At 47.8% G+C, this 20,838-nt stretch overlaps 1 protein-coding gene and 1 pseudogene across 2 annotated transcripts in view; one reads left to right on the top strand and one right to left on the bottom strand.

Moving 5' to 3' along the window:
• Positions 1-20,838, top strand: part of ACOXL (acyl-CoA oxidase like) — a gene marked incomplete at both ends in the record, with an annotated part of 274,096 nt that overhangs the window by 115,368 nt on the left and 137,890 nt on the right. The window contains 1 exon segment of the mRNA XM_080684941.1: positions 6,961-7,077. Within this exon segment, the coding sequence (XP_080541067.1) occupies positions 6,961-7,077 (117 nt within the window).
• Positions 248-730, bottom strand: LOC308255847 (high mobility group protein HMG-I/HMG-Y-like; annotated as a pseudogene). Its single transcript has 2 exons — positions 668-730; positions 248-513 (listed from the first exon to the last, which is right to left on the bottom strand). The product of its transcript is annotated as a high mobility group protein HMG-I/HMG-Y-like (transcript).

The following is a 20,838-nucleotide window of genomic DNA, read 5'->3' as shown; positions in this document are numbered from 1 at the left end:
GAACCAGACCAAAGGAGAGTTGCTCCCCACTCGGGCCACTAGGGCCCGGCTGGTGTGCTATGTGGTGTGGCTGGCAGAAGGGCGCAGGTGTGTGTGGGTGGCCAGCAGGCAGGCGCAGGTGTGTGGGGGTGGCCAGCAGGCGGGCACAGGTGTGTGTGAGGGTGGCCGGGCCAGGGGAAGGGGTGGAGCAGTGGGAGCGGAGCTGTCCCAGAAGGAACCTGCTCCTCAGTGAGGAAGGGTGGCGCGGTCACTGCTCCTCCTCGGAAGACTCCTGCGAGATGCCCTCTTCTTCCTCCTTCTCCAGGTTTTTGGTCTTCCCCTGGCTTCCTCCCTGGAGTCCTGGTGGTGTTCCAGGTCTTGCCAGTGCCCTTGTTTTTGCTCCCCTTTGGTCTGCCCCGAGGTCTCTCGGGTGCTGGCATTGCGCTGGGCTCTGTGGAGGCTGCTTTCGAGGCCTGCCCACCTTTGCTTCTCAGTGCCGTCCTTTTCCTGCTGGGAGGCCAAGGGCTGGCTGGACTTCAAACTCACTCACCTTCCCTTCCCTGCGGAGCAGGTGGAGGAGCGATGGCTGGGATGCACGAGCTGGGCGCAGGCCTGTGGTGCCGCTCCTGCTGCTAGAAGCCATGGTGCTGGGTGCTGAGGACCGGCCTGGCTTCCTGAATCCCGACACCTTCTTGGAGCTGCGCCAACGCCAGAAATAGCCCGGCTCGGAGTCCCTACTAGAGGACTGCATCGGCCTTTCTCGCACTGACAACAAAGCACCTCGTTTCTCTCCCTCTCGAAATACAGTCATGTTTAAAAATAGTCCTGGTCATGGATCCATCCCAACCACTGGGGGTCATCTTTCCGGCCCTGGTGCTGGGCTGACAGCCTGCTGAGGGGAGGAGGAGGAAGGCATGTGGAAGGTGCACAAGTTCTTCCTTGGGAATTCTGCAGACAGAAGGGCACGTGGAGAGCTCTTCCTTCGGGCCCTCTCCCATAGTGAACCACAGCGAAGGCTACAGTTAAGGAAGCATTTGTCTCTATGCTACACATACACATTGGAAGTCTGAGCGCCAAAACAGGGGGCTGCAACATGCTGAGCCTGACGTCTCGGCACAGGTCTGCCTGCAAAGGGGCTGGCACCCCAGGAAGTCTTGGGGTGAAGGCAAAGGCTCAGCCGCAAAGCTCCTCTCCTTCTGGTTTGAGGGGACGTCATCAGAGTAGGCCGATGCAATGATGCTGTGGAGCAGGAAACAGGCGAAGCAATTATCTTTTTAGTAGGTCACTGGCCTCCTTGGGGAGGAGCGGCCAGAGGGAGCGCAGGAAGGCGAGACGGCCTCCCCGCGCGGCTGCCGTGCAGTAGCCACTGCTGATTAATAGCCGTGTCACTTCCCATGAATGTTGCTTCAAGCAGCCGTGTTCAGAATTGAGTGGGAATGAAATAAAACAACCCAAAACAGACATTTCCTCTCTTTCTTACAAGTTGCTGAGATCCAGAAATAGCTTTTCAAATCTGTAATTTTACACAGCATCGTTCACAGCACTCGGAGCTGCGGCTGCATCCTCACGCGGATGTGCGAGTGCACACACGTCACTTGTTTTTAAAGATCAGGAAAAATTTGAGCTCAGTGACTTTTGAGTTTTTTTCCAGAACTGAAATAAAAATTACGTATACAGAGAAAAATATAGCTTTTGCATGTATTTTTAAGGAGAAATAGTAACACAGTAGAGGAAAAGGACTGGAAGAATCATGTGCCCATACAGATGGTAACCTGGAGCAGCAAGGGCGCCTGGTGCAGTGGCTGCTGGCCGGCCACAGGGCTGAGCCCCAGGACCTGGCAGCCAGAGGAGGCCCGGGGCCTGCACGGCACACAGTGTGGTCAGGAGGGTGACCACAGAGCAGCAGGGCAGGGCGCCCACACTGTCCACGCCCTCTCAGAGCACGGTCTTGAGGCCCGCCTCTCTGCTGCTGCCGCTGGAGCCAGGCTGCCAGCTTTGGGTCGGTTGGTAGCTGTCGGGGCTGACCTCTGGCTGCATCTCTGGGCAGGAGAAGGACGAGCCTGTAGAGTCACACATTCCCCTGGAGAAGCCAAAGAACACATCTCGGGGCAAGGCTGGCAGGAACTTGGCTCAATGCTTTGGGAAGTCAGTGTCGGTCCAGAGGGAGGGAAAGCGTGGTGCTGCCCACCTTCTCCCCACTCATTGGTTTCTTTTCAGTCCATAGCAAAAAACACAAAACAAACCAGCAGTGGGTGGGGCTGCTGGCAGGCTGGGTCCTTATCTTATTTGCATCCTCTACCCTGTCGTCACTGCCCACTGCTCCACCCAGATACTTTGATCAGAACACTGAGTACCAAGCAAGCATCCAAGGAGCAGTGGTGGGCAGCATGCGGAGGGGAGGGGATGGAGCTGCTGAGACCTGGCCCAAGTCCAGTCTGTCATTCTTCTTCTGTCTTTCCTGAGTACCGCACCTGGCCAGGCTGGGCACCTGAAGGCGGAGCAGCCTGCCGTCAGCAAGCTCTGAGTCCTGCCACAAGGACTGTTTAAAACACAGGTTTTGTTACTGTTCAGGGATGGTGATGACTGCCATTGAGAAGATAAGTTGCTCTCACAGTTCCTAAGAGGAGGGGCATGCCATGCTTCACAGGGTCACCCCGGAAGCACCAGGGCAGTCAGGAGGCAGAGGGAGCATGGGGAGACCTGGACACCAGCCTTCACTGCAGTTTCAATGGGAAGGAACGGTGAGGGAGGGCAGCAGGCTAACAGGGTTAGGACTGGCTAGCTGGATCAATTTGAAGGTTCTGGTGCATGGGGGCTGTCCTTGGTTGGCTGGTACCCAGCCCTGGGGAGATGCGTGGCCCTGAGTGGGAGAGCAGGACAAAAGTGGTGGTTGGCTGGGGGTGTGGGCTCCTGTTGATTGGTTTGCCTTGGAAATGTGCTCACAGAGGAGTCATTTGCTCTCTCTAGGAACTGGCTGGCCCTGGGAGGGGCAGTCCCTTCGGTGTTAGCAAGGACCCAGATGTCAACGCATCGAAACCTGTGGTTAATACAGGTGCACAAGCCAGTGAGAAGGGAAAAGTGCTCCCGTGTGGGAGGAGCATGAAACGCTTGGGCTTTCTGAGGAGAGGCAGCTTTCTGCTCAGACTGGGTTGGGTTTTGAAGAGTGTGCTGAGGAGGGAGAGGGTCTCACTGAGGCAGGTCGTTTGGCTCAGCCACCAGAAGTGATGTGTGGCAGTTAGGGGTGAGGTTGGCTGCAAACTGAGAGCTCTGCCTGCACAGAGGCCCCCTGGGAAGGTGTCTGAAGGGTCTTAGCAAGAAAATTGTCCACAAAAGGTCCCTCCCACCAATCCAAGGCCAACAGGAATCCACAATCTGGGGTGGTGAAAGGAGAAACTTTGTTCAGGTGAGGAGTTTGCAGCCTCAGGTGGAAACTGAACGTGTGCTCCCCCTGACTAAGGGAAGGCCCCTTTTTATAGAGAAAGTTCTCATCCTGGTTCCCAATTGGTCCATTTTTATGATAATGAAGAACCCAAGTTTGCACAGCCTGATTGATTGGAATAACACATTCAGATTGGTGTTATAGAGCTGCTCTCATTGGTCAGTAAAGATGCAAATGCAGTTTTGATTGGACAGGGTAGGTCTCAGCCCATTGGTTAAAAGATGATACCTGGAGCCCCTTTATAAGAGATGGCTCAGCCTGCAGGAACACAGTGCAGGAGGCGTGGCAGCCCAGTCTGCAGCTTTTCCAGGAAATGTAGTTTGCATGAGAAGCCCCTGTACAAACAATAGCTCCTAATCTCTGTTACGATTTTGAGCCCAGTTAACTACGAGGAGTCCTTCTTGGCAGGTATGTTCCTTCTTGAGGTCAACAGATGGTTGGGACACTCAAGTACAGCCAAAGCCAGCTCCTGGATGCCCAGCTGAGGCACCTGGGCGTCACTCTGTAGGAGCTGGGCTGAGCAGTGGTTGTCTCCTCTGGGAGTTCTCCTAATGAATTCTCAGACTCACGGTCACAGAACTTGATCAAGTTAGGATGCTGGTGTGAATTTATTCCTGATGAAAAAGGAGATCTACTGTGGCTGGGGCTGAAAATCAGTCTCCCAGGCCTGCAGGTAATGCCAGTGAGTGACAGGAGTCTGGGGACTGCAGGGGCAGCCAGGCCTCAGCTGAGGGGTCAGAGACCTCTGAGCTCCAGCTGATAACATCATAGGAATGGGGTCCAGAGTTGTTAGATCCTGTTAGTTTTCAGGCAGGCTGGGAATCCAGATCTTGCTGTGAAATCCCCTTAGTTTTGTGAAGTCATCTTGTATCTTGGTGGAAACTTAGCTAAATTCCCCTTCTTATCACCACGATGGAAGGCACCAGCGGCCTGCCACTCAGACCCTTGGTGGCCTATTTCTTCTCTGTGCCTGTCACTCCAATTGAACTGAGGGTCAAAGAGGAAATGGGATGATTGCATGTGCCTCAGTTGGGAAACTGAGGCACACTAGGGAAGGGCTCAGATCTAGCATCAAAAACGACCCCTGAGGTCCTGGGCGAGCCTCTTTGTTGGGCTTTATCTGAATGTCCCAGTGGGTGAAACTTGTTCGTTTTGCAGACATTGAATGTCTGTGTGTGCTGGGCCCATGCTGAGACTGCACACTCGAACCAGAAAATCTGATGGGCAGCTCTGGGAAATTGTACTGTTATTATAATTACTTTTCAACAAACTGAAACGAGAAGGTCTGTGGTCAGTCTCTTCTTTTGCTATCACTGGTGAAGGCTCCTGAAAGGGTCTTCTGGTAGCAAATGGGAAATACGGTGATTGGCACAGGGCCTTCCTGCTCATGCCAACTGGTCTGGTTCTGTGCCGGGCTGTGAGCTCAGTGGCTGGGCCTGGCCTTCCCAGTCCTGGTGGGTGTCCAGCACCTAGTGTGGTGCAGGCATGGGCAGGTGTGCAGATATTCCCCCTGAGGAGTGGATCGGGTATGGCCGTGTCTGGTTTCGTTTTAGTAGACAGTATTTTAGGCAAACAGCCATAGAACAGGGTACACTATAATCACAGCATTTAAAAATGAAAGTCAAGAGGGTGGGGACAAATGGAATTTGTAAAATGACACGACACTGTGAAGTCACCATTGTTGGGGTGGTGAGTTTTTAAGGCCTCATTTGGTGTCACACCCTGCTGTGTCGGGTGGGATGGACAGAGGGCAGGGCGGGCAGTGTTCCTGGGACAGGCAGCTGTGGGTGCAGACTGCCTGGGAACTCGAGCGTAGAAAACCTGCCTCACAATGCTCACTGTTACCTGGGTTCTAACCACCTTTCACCCATGCTACAGGACCAGGAATGAACTCTAGATGCCTTATCCACTAAAAAGATTATGGTACTCTAAAAATTACAAATAAAGTATCAAGTATAAAATTTAAGACAAATTGCTACTTCCCCTCTCTCCTTGAGGATGGATGGGTATCCTCATTTCACTGGGGTCTGAAGCACAAGTGTGCCCTGTTTGCTAATGTAGACTGTGCTACTGTGTGTATATGCCTGTGTATGTGTGTGTGAGCAAACATGCATGTGTGTGCATGTGTGTGCATATGTGTGTGTGAAATGTTCTTTCAGAAATCAACATAAAGATCAGCAGTGTACAAAAACAGGATGCTGCCCTACCCAGGACTGTAGAGCCTGGCCTGCCTGGGGCAGAGGGCTGACCTACCATGGGCCAAAGGATACTGCAAGAATGGTCCATGGTGTTGCCTGGGGGGACAGTCCCACACCACCGTATAAACTGATCAAAGGAAAGACTCAGTCCACATGGATGTGTTAACATAAAAAAACATTGAAAGCTGTAAAGAATTTTTGTGAGTTTATTTGAGCCAAACTGTTGACATATGCCGGGAAGCAGAACCTTAATGAATTGAGATAATGCTCCGGAGAATGGCAAGTTACTTCTATATTTATACATTGCAATCAAAGGAAAGGGATGTAGGTGGGTTACATGAAATCCATTGGTGATAGACTAGAGAGGTGGCAGAAAGCAAATCGGGGAAACCCCTGGGATTAGATAAAAAGTAAAATGATAGGCACATACTTAGGTGGGTGCAGGAACAACTAACATGATAATAATGAAGGAATTTGTGGTATCTGTCCTGGCACCCAGCACATTAGGTTGTGCCCCAAGGGGTCCAGAAAAAGGGAAGTTACAAGTTACCTAGACGTTTCAAAGGGTATGTTATCATAGATGCAAAAAGACAGAGAGGCTCAGTTAAGGTAAAGGTTGACCTTGTCAGTGAAGATACCGGCCTAGGAGGTGACTACCCACCATAACTGCTTTTAGTTAAAGTTTAATTTCAGACCATCCTTTGTGGTGACTTTAGGTCTCTGAGTCTGCAAGACTGGTATGCAGGCCTTCCCTGAGCTTGTCAGGTTAGCATGTGGCCCATTTTGTCCACAGACACAACTGCCTCAGAGCAAAATGCAGCACAGGATTCCAGGCGAGATGTGGAGAGTACCCTCTCTGTGGAGCTGAGGGGCCCTGAGTGGGCTGAATGGCATGACCGCCTGCGAGTCTGACAGGAGCACCAGCATGAGCATCGCCTCCCTGTAGAGAATGTCCTTTTGAAATATGTTCTAGGAGGCTGCTCCCATCCTATTAATTATGTCACTAACAGTAAAGCTGAATAATTAATGATCATGGGACACTTGAAACTGTGAAATGCCATGTAAATGTTAAGGAGTAAATTACTCTGTGTATTAAATAGACATGCTGTTTTAAAAATATTCCATGCTGGAATGGTAATTTCCAGGAGGGCTGGAAAGCTTTGTTTCACTGTCTTCAGGAACTTTTTATTCCTGATTGTCTTACCCACATTGTCAGAGACTTATATTCTGTTTTCTGAAGTGTTATAATGGCTTCGATCTGAAAGGCCGCTTGGTCCTTTTGGCTCTGGGAACGAATCTGCCTATTGGACTTGGGTAAACCTGTGTTTATTTGATTCTCTCTAGCTGGAGGCAGTTTGGGCCCAAAGAGAAGGAAGAGGTCAAGATCATTGAGCACCAAACGCAGACCCTTCTGTTGATGCCTCACCTGGCCAAGACCTTGGCCCTGACCTTCGCCAGCAGGTGAGATGCCTTTGGGGTTTGCTTTCTCAGGTGAATTGAGGCTCTGGCACTCATAGGGCTGAGAGGAGAGGCAGGAGCTTCACTTTCTCACTGCGAGCGTGAAAGAGTCTGAGGTTAACCTGGCCCTCACGTTACAAGTGGTGCTCACATCTGGCCATCTGTGCCCAGATGACTGGGATCACTGAGAATTTGAGGAGACTTGGACCATCTTTTCCCCAGAGTTTCTAAGAGAAACAGATCCAGACACTTACAATTTCTCTCCTCTGGTAAAGGTTCTAATTTACAGTGAAGTTTTCAAAAATAGATCAAAGTGTATGAATATGTCGGGAGCAGGGGAGCCCAGCTGTAATAAACAGCAGCAACAGCACTGTAGGTTCACCCAGGCCTTCATCATTCCTGCTCAGACCTGGCCTTCATCATTCCTGCTCAGACCTGGGCAGCTGTGGGTCATCACTGCATGCTGAAGATCAGACACTGGGGGCTGCCCATTCCAGTTCTGACACAGAGCTCCTGAAACTCTTGGGATATTCTGGGCGATAAGAGCATCTTTTATTCTGGCGAGGTGACTCTGGTTGGGCTTCTGGATGGGGGCTGGTCACCGGAAAGACCAAGCCATGATTAGAAACTTGGGATTTTCAGCCCCACCCCCATCCTGCAGAGAGGAGCTGGAAATGGAGTGGATGATGGATCGTGCGTACATGATAAAATCTCCGTAGAATCCCAAAGGTACCAGGTTCAGAGAGCTCCCTTCTGGGCTGGGCTGGCTGACAACCTCCACTACAATACTGAATTGCAGTGGTGAGAGTAGACGGACCTCTTTTCCTGATTTAGAGGAAAAACATTCAGTATTTCCCCCTCTAGTGTGAGACTCACTGCAGGATTTTGTGGGCGTCTCTTATTACGTTGAGGAAGTTCCCTTCTGATCCTAGTTGGCTGAACCTTTTTATCGGAGATGTTGAATTTTGACTAAAGTTTTCCCTCTCCTACCTCTCCTCTTTATCTTATTTGTTTAGTTGCTATGATTGTTCCAGCTTTGGCCTTGGGAGCTCTTTTATGTTGACTCCCATATCGTCTTTATCTCTTGATCCCTTTGTCCAACTTCTGCTAAACCTGTTTAGGTCTCAAATGCTGAATAAACTCCCTTGGTTGTGGAAAAGCATGCTTTGTCTTAAGCTTAATATTTTTAAGATTATTTTTTACCTGAATTATTTTATTAATGATATGTTAAAAAACACCTAGCCAGTGCATGCAGGTTTGTTAACACTTTTTAATTGATATGCTGTTCTTTCTTGTTCTCACACCCTAGTTGAATGTTAACATAAAAACATTCAAACCTGTAAAGAATTTTTGTGAGTTTATTTGATCCAATCTGTTGACAATTGCCGGGAATCAGAATCTCAATGGATTGGGATAATGCTCTGGAGAATGGCGAGCTATATCTATATTTATACATTGTAATCAAAGGAAGGGACGTAGGTAGGTTACATGAAATCCATCGGTGATAGACTAGAGAGGCAGGAGAAAGCAAAGCGGAGAAGCCCCTGGGATTGGATAAAAAGTAAAATGATAGACACATACTTAGGTGGGTGCAGGAACAATTAACATGATGATAACAATGAAAGAATTTGTGGTATCTGTCCTGGTGCCCAGCACATAAGGTTGTGTCCCAAGGGTTCCAGAAAAGGGAAATTACAAGTTACCCAGACATTTCAAGGGTATGTTATTATAGATGCAAAAAGACAGTTAAGGTAAATGTTGATCTTGTCAGTGAAGATACCGGCTTAGGATGTAACTATCCACCATAGTTGCTTTTAGTTAAAGTTTGATTTCAGACCATCCTTTGTGGTTATTTTAGGTCTCTGAGTTTGTTAAGTGCCATGCAGGCCTCCCCTGAGATTGTCAGGTTAGCAGGCCTCCCCTGAGATTGTCAGGTTTTGTCCTCATAAAGCATCAATTTCTTATGGGAAACTCAAGGCTGGTCCCCATTTCTCACAAATAGTATAGTGACCAGACAGCCTGGATATTCTAATAAAGTATCAGGTAAGGCAATTCTGTTAAGTTAACAGACCATGTGTTCATTATTAGTCTAGCAAAATATGGTCACACAGACAAGGCATAAGCTGGACTACAAAGTAAGTCACACACAGATGTGGAGAGGAATACCTTACAGAGCAAGCATTGCCCAGGGCAAAGTTGTCAAATACCTGAAGTGTGTGTGTGTGTGTGTGTGTCCACACCGACATTTTTCATTCCTTGCCCATAGCAGACATCAATGAGTGATCGCAATTATTTTTCCCACTGAGCTCACTGCTATATCCTTTAGAAATGCTTACTTTTTTTAGCACTTCCTTAATTCATGACCACAGAAGATGCTCCAGAGTCATGCATTTCTCCTTTTTCCTGTCCCAGCCCCAGAATTCCTGGTTCCTTTTATTGGAGAATGATGTTTAGAGCCAGAGGTCTGGGTGCTGGGGGAGCTGGCTACAGCTAGAGGGTTGCTGGTCTAGTCCCGCTCAGAGGATGAGGCTGGAAAATGTATGTCCATCAGTATATGTAGCAACATTTTAAAAATGAGTTCATACTGATCCCTCTAACCCCAGTCCAGCACTACAGGATTTATTCCAGCATGTTTCCTTTTCCTCGTTTGTAACGTCTGTCTGACTGAGAAATCTGACTCTCAGTATTTACACTACATTTTCTTATATATTGTGTTCAATGTGTTTTTTAAAATTAAAAACTTTTTCAGTTAGAGTTGACATACAGGTATTGTTTAGTTTCAGGTGTACATAGTGATTAGACATTTATATACCTTATGAAGTGACCCCCTGGTAAGTCTAGTACCCACCTGACACGATACGTAGTTATTACGATATCATTGACTATATTCCCTCTGCTGTACTTGAATTTACATGCATACTGTGGTCAGATAAGAAAACCTATTGTAGCCCAGTGACTATTTTTACAAATTGCCAGTTATAAAAATAGTCACCAGGCTACAATAGGTCTTCTTCTTTGATCAGAGTATGCATGTAAACTAGTTTCAGAATTGCAAATCTGTACCACTGTGAGAAAAACGTTACCAACTAGATGACACTGTTAGGGTATAGTTCTTCTTTTCTTCAGCCTAATCTAATCATCGCACATTAAAATGTCTCTCAAAGCATTGCTTTAGCTGCCTCCCTCGGGTTTTCATATGTTGTATTTTCATTTTCACTTTCATTCAGTTCAAAATAGTTTAAAATTTTCCTTGAGACATCTGCTTTGACTGCTTTGGTTGTTTAGAGGTCATGGTCCGAGAACATTCTTTACATGAATTCTGTTCTTTTAAATATATGGCCCAGGAAACACACACACACGCACACACACGCACACACGCACACACACACACACGCACGCACACACACACGTACACACAGGCACACGTTGAGAAGATAGTGTGATCTGTTACAGGTGGGAGGATAGTCCTATAAATGTCTGTTAGGTTAAGTTGATTGATTATACTCCTTGCTGATTTTCTGCCTACCTGCTCCGTTAATGACCGAGAGAAGAGGGCTGGCATTCTAATTTGTCTGTTTCAGTTCTTGCCTCAGTATTTTGAGTCTTTTAAGATACATCCATGTGCAGGATTGCTATGACTTTATGGAGAATTGACTCTTCTATTATATAATTTTGCTTTAAATTCCTGAAACTATTCCTTGCCCTGAAGCCTATTTTGTGGTGTTAATACAGGTCCTCCAGGTTTCTTTTGTTTAGTGTTTTCATGGTGCATCGTCCTTCATATTTTTATTTTTAACTTATCTATATTTTTAAGTGGGTTTCTTGTAAAACAATATACAGTTGGGTCTTGGCTTTTTATCTAACTTGAAAATCTCTAACATTTAACTGGTATGGTTAGACCAATGGCATTTAAAGTGATATTTTATATTTTTGGATTAAAATCCATATTGTTAGCTGATTTTTATTTTTCCCATTTTTGTTTCTTTTTTCCTGTCTGCTATTGGGTTAATTGAGCATTGTTAATTATTCCATTTTATCTTTTTAATTGATTTATTACTCATACATCTTTTCAAAACATTTTAACTGTTGACCTGGGATTTACAGTATAAATCTTAGTGAATCAGAGATTACCTTCAAATAATATTATACTGCTCCCCATGTGGTGTAAGGATCACAAACACTGTATTTCCAATTCCTCCCTCCTATCCTTTTTTTCTGTTACTGTTTTCATATAATTTACTTCTAAATATGCTATAAACACATTGCTACTCTTTTTTTACATAGTTATGTTTTAGATCAATTAAAAATAATGACAAATTTCATTTTATCTTTTTTTATTTCATTTCTAACACTGTTAATTTCTTTGTGCATATCTAAGTTTCTAACTGATACTATATTTGTTCTGCCTGAACTTTTAACATTTTTTTGTAGAATAGGTCCACTAATAGTAGATTCTTTCCAGTTTTTGTTTTTTTGAGAAAGTCTTTATTTCTCTCTTTTCTCTAAAAACATTGCCAATAGATACGGAATTCTGGGTTGATAGTTTTATTTTTCTTTGAGCACTTTAAAGATGTCCCTCAGTCACCTTCTTGATTCCTTGATTCTCATGAGAGAACAGCCATCATTTCTCTGGCTGTTTCCTTATATTCCCACTCCAGCTGCTTTTAAGATTTTCTTTGGTTTCTCAGAGTTTGATTATACTGGCCTAGGTGTGGTTTCGTGGTTTTGTGTGTTTGTGTTGTTTGTTGAGCCTCTGGGATGTGTGGGTTGAGGTTTTAAATCAAATTTGGAAATAAATTTAGCCATTATTTCTTTAAATGTTTTTTTTTCTACCCATTCTTTCTTCCCTTTCCTCTGGGTCTCTAATTATGCAGATGTTTAATTGTTTCGTATTGTCTACTGGTCACGGAAGTGATGGTTTTTCCCCTATCTTTTTTCTCTTTGCTTCAACTGGGATAACATTCATGGATCCAGCTTCAGGCTCTCTGTTCCTTCCTTATGCAATGTCCAATCTACTGAGTGAGAGGTGCTGGTCCCCTCGGTGGAATTCCGTTCATCAAGGCTTCCTGCAGTCTTTTCACACTGTTTACAAGCCCATGACACGAAGGGTGACTAGGCCACATAACAAAGAGTGGCATATATCCTACATGTGTATACACACATGTCCTTATGTGGAACATAACGTGTCCTGCGCATCATGTTTCCTTTTTCTTCATCTCCATTTTTATTGTTTAGCTGGATTTAAACTTATATCATTTTTTATTTATTTTTTGTTTTTGTTAATCCTCACCCGAGGATATTTTTCCATTGATTTTTAGAGAGAGTGGAAAAGAGAGGGCGAGACAGAGAGAAACATCAATGTGAGAGAGACATATCGATTGGTTGCCTCCTGCACACACCCCAGCCAAGGCTGGAGATCCAGCCTGCAGCCAAGATCCAGCCTGCAGTACGTGCCCTTGACTGGAATAAAACCTGGGGCCTTTTAGTCTGAGGGCTGCCGCTCTATCCACGGAGCCAAACAGCCAGGGCAAACAATATATCTTGGTTTTTAAGAGGTGTATTGCCACTCATACTAAAAATTAAAGTTTTTCTTGATTTTAGGGAGACCTCCCCAAATGCCAACATCAGAGACATAGTGAGAGGTCATGTTCTAGCTTTAGGTTTCAAAGGCAGAATGAGAAGTGATGAATGGAAACGAATTAATTAATAACCACTACCACCATCACCATCACCACCACCACCATTGTCACCACCACCACCACCACTGTCACCATCATCACCACCACCACCATCGTCACCACCACCACCACCACTGTCACCATCATCACCACCACCACGATCATCACCACCATCACCATCACCACCACCACCACCACCATCGTCACCACCACCACGATCATCACCACCATCACCATCACCACCACCACCATCACCATCATCAACACCACCACCACCATCATAACCACCACAGGTGACAGCGCTGAGCAGGACATTCAGAACCACACCCTCACCCCTGCAGGCTCACGATTTCAGATTTCCTTGGCTTCCGGCTCCCTGTGCCCTTTGGTCCCTGAGTCCCCATCACAGCTCTGTCCTCCTTCACCTTCCTGCTTTCCCTCTGTGCCCCCTGGTGGGAGGGGGTCCCGGGAAGAAGTGTCGCAGTCGGGGGAGAGGTGTCCATGTCCCCAAACAAGCCTAGGAGAAGCCGGCATTTCTGGGCACCTCTGGCTTTCCCGTGTCTCTCTAATTCCGTGACCCTGCTCCCTCTCCCTCAGCGGATGATGAAATAGGTTAATGAAACTGGTACCTCTCCGCTGCCAACACCCACTTGCTTGTTAAATCTCAGGGTGGGGCTGTGACTATCGGCCTGTCTCCACCCCTGTTTCTGTTTGTTGTGTCTGCAGCCCGGCTGGCCAGGCCTGGACAGACACAGTGCTGCTGAGTTGGGCCTGGACCCTGCTACGTGCAGCTTGCGCTGCCTTGTCTGGGGGTTTACAGTAGCTGGTCAGTATCAGGCCGGGTTCCTGACCCCCACCCCCTCTGCCTCCACAGGCCCCAGTGATCCCCCCGCCCCCGCCCTGCACCCCACTTTCCCTTAGCACGCCTGTGGGTCCAGAGGGAGGGGAGCCCTGCTTCCTCTGGCTACTCCACTGCTGGGCAGTGCTGTGACCTGTGTAAATGCCATTGAACTTGGTGACAGGATGGGTAAGAGCCAGTGAGGTCAGGTGAGCAAAGCTCTGCTCCAGTGTTTTAGGCCTGTGGGAGAGAGCAGGAGCTGACCCAGGAGTTTCTAGCCTGGGAAGGAGGCAGGTGACGTGCCTCGAATTTAGACGGCTTGGTGTGTCCCCAGTCCTCGGCCTCAGACTGGGCTATGTGGTGAGGGGCACCAGGGGTGAGAAATCCTGTATGAATCTTTGGGGATTTGGGGGGACTGAGACTAGCAGGGACCTGTGCCCTGTTCCCACCACCCTGAGAGCAGAGACAGGGTGGGAGGCAGCGGAATCTCTGCACTTTGTGGGGCCCAGAGCTGGTGAGAAGGGGCCCCAGGATGGTCTCTGAGGGCAGGACATGCAGGTGTGGGCTGTCGACCTGTGACTTGGTCATATGGCAGGACTATCGGAGTCAGCTGTGGTGGTAGCTGTGGTTCAGCCCCAGAGGCAACCCTGTGTCTGCAACCCTGGGGTGGCACTGCTTCCCGGGCCTTCAGATGTTGCCTCCCAGTGGAGAGCAGGACCTTTGCCCTGAGTTTAATCCTGCACTTGGCTGATTATCTGCCTCAAACAGCAATTCTGAACCTGAGGTGATGGATGAAGAGTTTTAGCCTCAATGAAAAAGGGTCAAGAGGAGGTCAAGGGCAGTTGTAGTAAGGGAAAGGGGGGATGAGTGTCTGGAGAGGGGACTCCCTGCCTCTGCATCAGAGCTAGGCCCAGGGAGGGTGAGGTGAGCGGGCTGGGCCTTCATACAGACAGGGCCCAAGGGTTTCCCCCACGTGAACGATGGCCGTGAGAATGAGCACCTCCTGTGCTCTCTCATCTGAGAACCAGCATGGTCATTTCTCTGAAGGAGGCTTAGTAAAGGAGTACACGTGAATGGGGGCTGTGGTCAGTCATGTGTGTGCTTGTGTCCATGGTGGTGGTGGTGGTGATGGTGGTGGTGGTGGTGATGGTGGTGGTGGTGGTAATGGTGGTGATGATGGTGAGGGTGGTGATGATGGTGGTGCTGGTGATGATGGTGATGGTGGTGATGATGGTGGTGGTGGTGGTGGTGATGGTGATGGTGATGGTGGTGATGGTGATAATTATGATGGTGATGGTGGTGGTGGTCATGGTGGTGATGATGGTGGTGGTGGTTATGATGGTGGTGGTGGTGATGATGATGGTGATGGTGGTGGTGGTGATGGTGATGGTGGTGGTGGTGATGGTGATGGTGATGGTGGTGGTGGTGATGGTGATGATGGTGGTGGTGGAAGTGGTAGTGATGGTGGTGGTGGTGATGGTGGTGATGATGGTAGTGGTGGTGATGATGGTGATGGTGGTGGTGATGGACATACTTGCTTTTCTCCTCTGTATTGTGTGGTGTCTACATGGAGGAGAAGAGAATGGAGGAGAAAGTGACAGCAGGCATGAGGATGGTCTGAGGCCCCGTGAGGAGGCCAGGCACAGTGACTCCCTATGCCCATCCCAAGTCCCCTGACCCGTCAGAGCCCTGCCAGGGGCCCGTTTCCACCTACAGCTGCAGGGAGGCTGCCCCTCAAACAGGACTTGGTAGCACCTGGGAACAGTTCAGGGGTTCCTGGCACAGAAAGAAGGGTTAGGCCGGCAGCTGGGAGGTAAGACCTGGAGGGACCCTTAGGCAGGGCAGCCTGCACAGGGTAAAGTGGGGGAACTGCTGGGGGTGCTGGGCAGACTCAGATACTGAGGCCTGTGGCAGGTCACTCAACCCGAGGGTCTGCTCAAAGCCACTGTTGTCTTTGAGCAGCCGGCCCGTTCGGCTGTTCTATCCGGCCCACGGAGCCGAAAGAGCGGAGGGTTCTCTTGCTCTCCCCTCAGCTCCTTTACTTTGAATTTATATTAGTTCACACAAACACTCCAACCATGCTTTTGTTCCGGCCCTCTGGTCCAGTTTAAGAACCCATTGTGGCCCTCGAGTCAAAAAGTTTGCCCACCCCTGTCTTTGAGTCTTCTAGTCTTCCTCCCATGGCTTATTTCCTTTCACACCTTCATGGGCTGGCGCGCCCAGTGGTCTCCTTGCCCTGGCATCAGACCCTCCCTGCACAGAGGCCTCTGCCCTCCTCCTGTCCTGCATGCCCTCCATCCTCAGACCCAGCCCCATGCTCCATTCTGAGAGGCTGTTCCCCCTCCCATGCTGAGCCCTGGTGGGCCTGCTATCCATTGGCCCTATCCAGGCATGCTGTCCTCACTGCCCAGCACCACCAGGGCAGACATGACCCCTCCACCCGCCATGTTGCAGACAGACCTGACACTGTTCCTCCCTTCCCCTCCCCACCCTCGTGTCCATCAACACATATTGCCAGGCTGTTAGTGGAGGCAGAGATTTGCTGAGAGGCAAGCATGAGCATCTCCTCATTGTTGTCAGTTTGGATTTCCATACCCTAGTCGTCTTCAGGCAGGTCTCCAGGGGTGAGGGCGTGTGGACTGGAGTCTGAGAGCTGCTGAGAGGACACGGAAAGCCACCTCTTTGCATGGCTTATGCATCTTTTAGATGCATTTCAGCACATTTACTGTGCTTGGAGCTGCAACCACCAGTGTGACCTTGGACAAGTTACTCCCTCTGTACACCTGGGTTTTCCCAGGTAAAATGGGCTAAGACTTCCTCTGTAGAGACTGTGAGGGCTAAGTCATGAGACCATGAGCATTAAATGCTTCCATGTGCACCCAGCACGGGGCCGCCAACATCTCTGTGATGTGCCCACCCTGGGTGTTTCGAGAGAAAAACACCACCGTCTCATTTACTTGCCATCATGGGTGCAGAGACCGGCAGATGTGGCAGGCCCTGGGCAGCTGCGCTGGGCGGACTCTGAGGTCTGGGGAGGGGTCCCCAAGCAATGTCACTTTAGCAACTTAAAGGTGAGCAGGAGCCTCCAGGTGTATCTTGGAGGACCTGAGAGAGGGGACATCTGCATGCAAGATGAGGCGTGGGAGAATGTGGCCCATCTAGGGACACCAGGAAAGGCATGGGCTGGGATGGAAATCATCGTACAGCTTGTCAGGATATGAGTATATCCGGCGCCTGGTTTTCACCTGTGCTCTAATCACACAACCCCGTGAAACCCTGCTTCTCCCGACTGCCGACTTCAGTGTTTGCCGCCTTTGCTAAAGTGGGCACACACTGCTGGGAGCAGCTCCTCAATAAAGCATATTGGTAAACATCACGTTTATTGTCCTGTTTTTACCAACTTCAAAAGTAATTCATATCCATTGTAGAGGTTTTTGAAAAGACAGAAAAATACAAAGAGGAAAGTAAATATATCCACAAACACCCTTCCTAGGCTTATTGCACCACTTACATCATATTCTTTCTCAGCAGTGTGTGTATTTGTGTTTAAAATTCCATAACTCCCCTTCTCACCTAAGAGTTGCTATGGTTACTCCTTTGCAGTGCAGTTGTAATGGCTGTTGCCATTTACCATGTAGATGTGCCAAATTTATTCAACCAGTTGATTAGTACCTATTTTTTCCTAGCTGTGATTGTTTCCTTGAGATCAGGTATTCAGACAATGTTTATATTGTCAACAACAGTTATACCCATTCCCATTCCCACCAGGAGTTAAACATGAATCTTAATAGTTGTGGGATCAATGATATTCAACTCTAGACCTTGACCCAAAGTAAAAGGCACCCTTTTCATTACTACCATGTATATTCAAACCTACATCAAAGAGAGAAATCTCCTGAAGTAGTGAGTGCTTACCTCACCGCTGAGCTGTGCTCTAGTATTTTCTTTTCATTTTATATCATTTTAAGAAAAGCTAGTTGTGATGCATTAAACTGATTTCATTTTATTAAACTGTTATTTTTAAAACACAGCACAGACTCAGTGATCAGATGGAAGGGCCTTGCTCAATGTAGCTGAGAGCTGCAGGTCATCTCAGGATGATAGAAAGAAGCTGGGTTTTCAGGGGGTACACTTTCCAGTTCAGGCTGTGGGTGCCTTTGGCTGAGACCCAGATCTCAGACAGTTCAGTTTTTGCTGGAAGGTTACTAATTTGGCCCTTTGGGACTTCAGCTTATGTGTTTGGAAATGGGAAAGAAAGAGATAAAGGTCTTTCAATATCCCCTAAGCACTGACACTTACAAAGAATGATCGGCTCTTCCTGTTCGCTTGGCTGATTGTGGATCTTGGGAGAGTGGGTGCACAGCGGCCCGGCATTGGGTCCAGGCGGAGTTCATGCTCCCACACATGTTCAGCAGGGAGTTGATTGCTGCATGTGTGTGAGGAAAGAGTTGCTCTTAAACTCCTCTGTGGAAATCTTTGGATTCTGAGATACCTTCTCCCTATATTTCAATGTTTCCCTAGCACTTGGTAGATTCTTTTAAAAACATGCTTTAAAATTTTTTTAATTTAATTTAATTTTTAAAATCCTCACCGGAGGATATGTTTTCTAAATTCATTTTAGAGAGAGAAGTGGGGAGAGGGAGAGAGCGAGAGCAAGAGAGAAGAGAAACATCAGACAGTTGTCTCCTGTATGCACCCTGACCCAGTGACGAACTTGCAACCTAGGTATGTTCCCTGACTGGGAATTGAACTCAAAACCTTTTGGTGTATAAGATGACGTTCCAACCAACTGAGCCACCCCGCCGGGGCGGTGGAAGATGTTAATAACATCACGTTGTGTCAGGAAACCAGGAGAAAATCTGAGGCCGGCTGTTTCTGCAGGAGCCGTGGCCATGACTGCTTTCTACGGGTGACAGGCTGAATGTTGCAAGAGTGACATTTAGTTACTTAGCAGTGAAGTAGATGAATGCAGAGTACACACAGAAGTGAAACTGTATAATTAAATCATATTTTTGTCTTTTAACCCCTTTATTTCCAAACTCAAACTTTTTTCAACCCTATGTACCTTTTCAACTTTACTTTTTGTGCATTACAACCTGGGACAAATTAGATTTTATACCACACACACACAAAAAAAGACTTTTCCCCCCTAAAATCAGATTATCAAATGAACAATACTGGTTGGAATTTATTATTCATGCAAACACATCATTGCCTAATGACTGCTGATTAAGAGTCCTTGTTAAGTGTGTCTAAGTCCTCTCTCTCTGTGGAGCAGTGGACAAGGTACATGTCCCTGTTCTAAGAGCTAGAGGAGGGGCACACTGCATACTGTGCATGGAACTGGGCGGCCCTAAGATTCCATCAGATAAGCGATAGGGGACTTCTGCTTCTAACCAGGTAGAAGCAACATGCAGTAGGTGTACCCTTCTGACTGAAACAAAAAAAAAAGGACACTCGATTGTGTGTGTGTGTGTATGTGTGTGCGCGCGCGCGCACGCGCGTGTGGTTCATATGTTGCACTGACCAGTTTGCAAGACACTGGACCTCAGGCATTGAAGGACAGTGCTCTCTGAGACAGAGGAAATAAACCAGATGAGCCCTATAATTGCCCCATTTACTGCCTGAGAGGGTCTCCAGGCTGTGCCTTGGGAGGGGGAACTGAGGCAAAGCACAGCAAACTCCATGATTTGAAGACTTGAGCATCCAAGGAGACCAAAGCATCTAGGATTCACAGGATAGATGACCTAACAGAAGAGAAACAAGAGAGAACTTGTCTGGACAAGAGAGAACTTGGAGATCTCCAACAGGCTCCCTTTAAATGTTCAGCTGAGTGCTGATTGCTACATGTGTGTGAGGAAAGAGTCACCTGAAAGGATCAGAAGGAACAGTAGCTGCTGCTCACACAGGATTTAAATAATGTAAGACTTAGAGCTAAAGGGGGTGGGGGAATCCTATATAATAAAAGGCTAATATGCAAATAGACCAAACAGTGGAACTGAACAACTGAACAATTAGTCGCTATGGGCCACCAGGGGGCGAGCATGGAACATGGTGGCGGAATGGTGGAACAGGTGAGCGGGGGTGCCAGGCCAAGGCGGGGCGCCGGTCATATCATTGAGGCAAGCCTCTGGTGGTTACTGAAAATTTTTTGCTAGCTGGCGCTGCGGTCCCACCCGATGCTCACACCTGCTGCTGGCGCCAGCCCCACTCACACCCACTGCTGGCACCCAGCACCGGCCCCTATCGCTCGGCGCCGTCAGTGGGTGCGAGCGGCGGCTGCTGGCTCCGATCACCCCTCAGGGCTTCTCCACCTACCCCTGCTCCTGAAGAGTGATCAGGGCCGGCAACTGCCTCTCACACCCACTGCCAGCAACAGCCCCTTTTGCACCCACTGCTGGTTCCGGCCCCAATCACTCCGCGCCATCAGTGGGTGCGAGCGGGGCCAGCGCCATCAGCGCTTGGGAGTGGAGCTGCTGGCAGACAGGGGACCAGGGGATCGAGGCAGAAGGGGCTGGGTGGGGGCACAGAGGATGGGCCGAGACCTGCCCCTGTGCCCACCACAGCCTGGTGGCCCACAGTTCCTTTCAAGGTGCATGAATTCATGCACTGGGCCCCTAGTGTTATGTATAAGAACAGATATAGGATGATAGCAGATTTCTCATTGGAAAAATGAAAGCAAGAAGACAGTGGAACCACAATACTAAAATAAAAATCAATCTGAAATTCTCTACTCAACAAAGTTATGTTTCAGGAAACAAAGTATAATAAAGACATGTTCATGCAAAAGTTGAAAGGACTTATCACCAACAGACCTTAACCAAAAGAAATATCAAAGGAAATCTTCAGGCAGAAGGAAATAATACCAGATAGAAATATGGATCTACATAAAGGAATTTAAAGCTCCAAAATATGGATCAACATATAAGAGTGTTGTTTTTTTTAATATTTAACTCTCTTTAAAAATAATTGACTGTTTAAACAAAAAAATCATAACAATGTAGTGTGAGGTTAACATAAAAATATAACATAAAAGTAAAATGTATGACAATATCATAAAAGTCAGAAGAGGGGGGTGGGGAGAAAAGGAGCATGTACTATTGTAAGGTTCTCATGCTATAGGTGAACTATAATATTACCTGAAAGTAGACTATGGTAAATTGGAGATTAGTAATAAAACAAAGTAATAAAGTAATAAAACACTAAAGTAATAAAACAGAGCTATAGCTAATAAAACAACAAAGTCAT

The sequence above is a fragment of the Plecotus auritus genome (genome assembly GCF_963455305.1).
Source record: "Plecotus auritus genome assembly, chromosome: 8".
In the NCBI taxonomy this organism is placed as follows: domain Eukaryota; kingdom Metazoa; phylum Chordata; class Mammalia; order Chiroptera; family Vespertilionidae; genus Plecotus; species Plecotus auritus.
The sequence above is the reverse complement of the archived record's forward strand: the minus strand, read 5'-3'. Positions and strand labels throughout refer to the sequence as shown.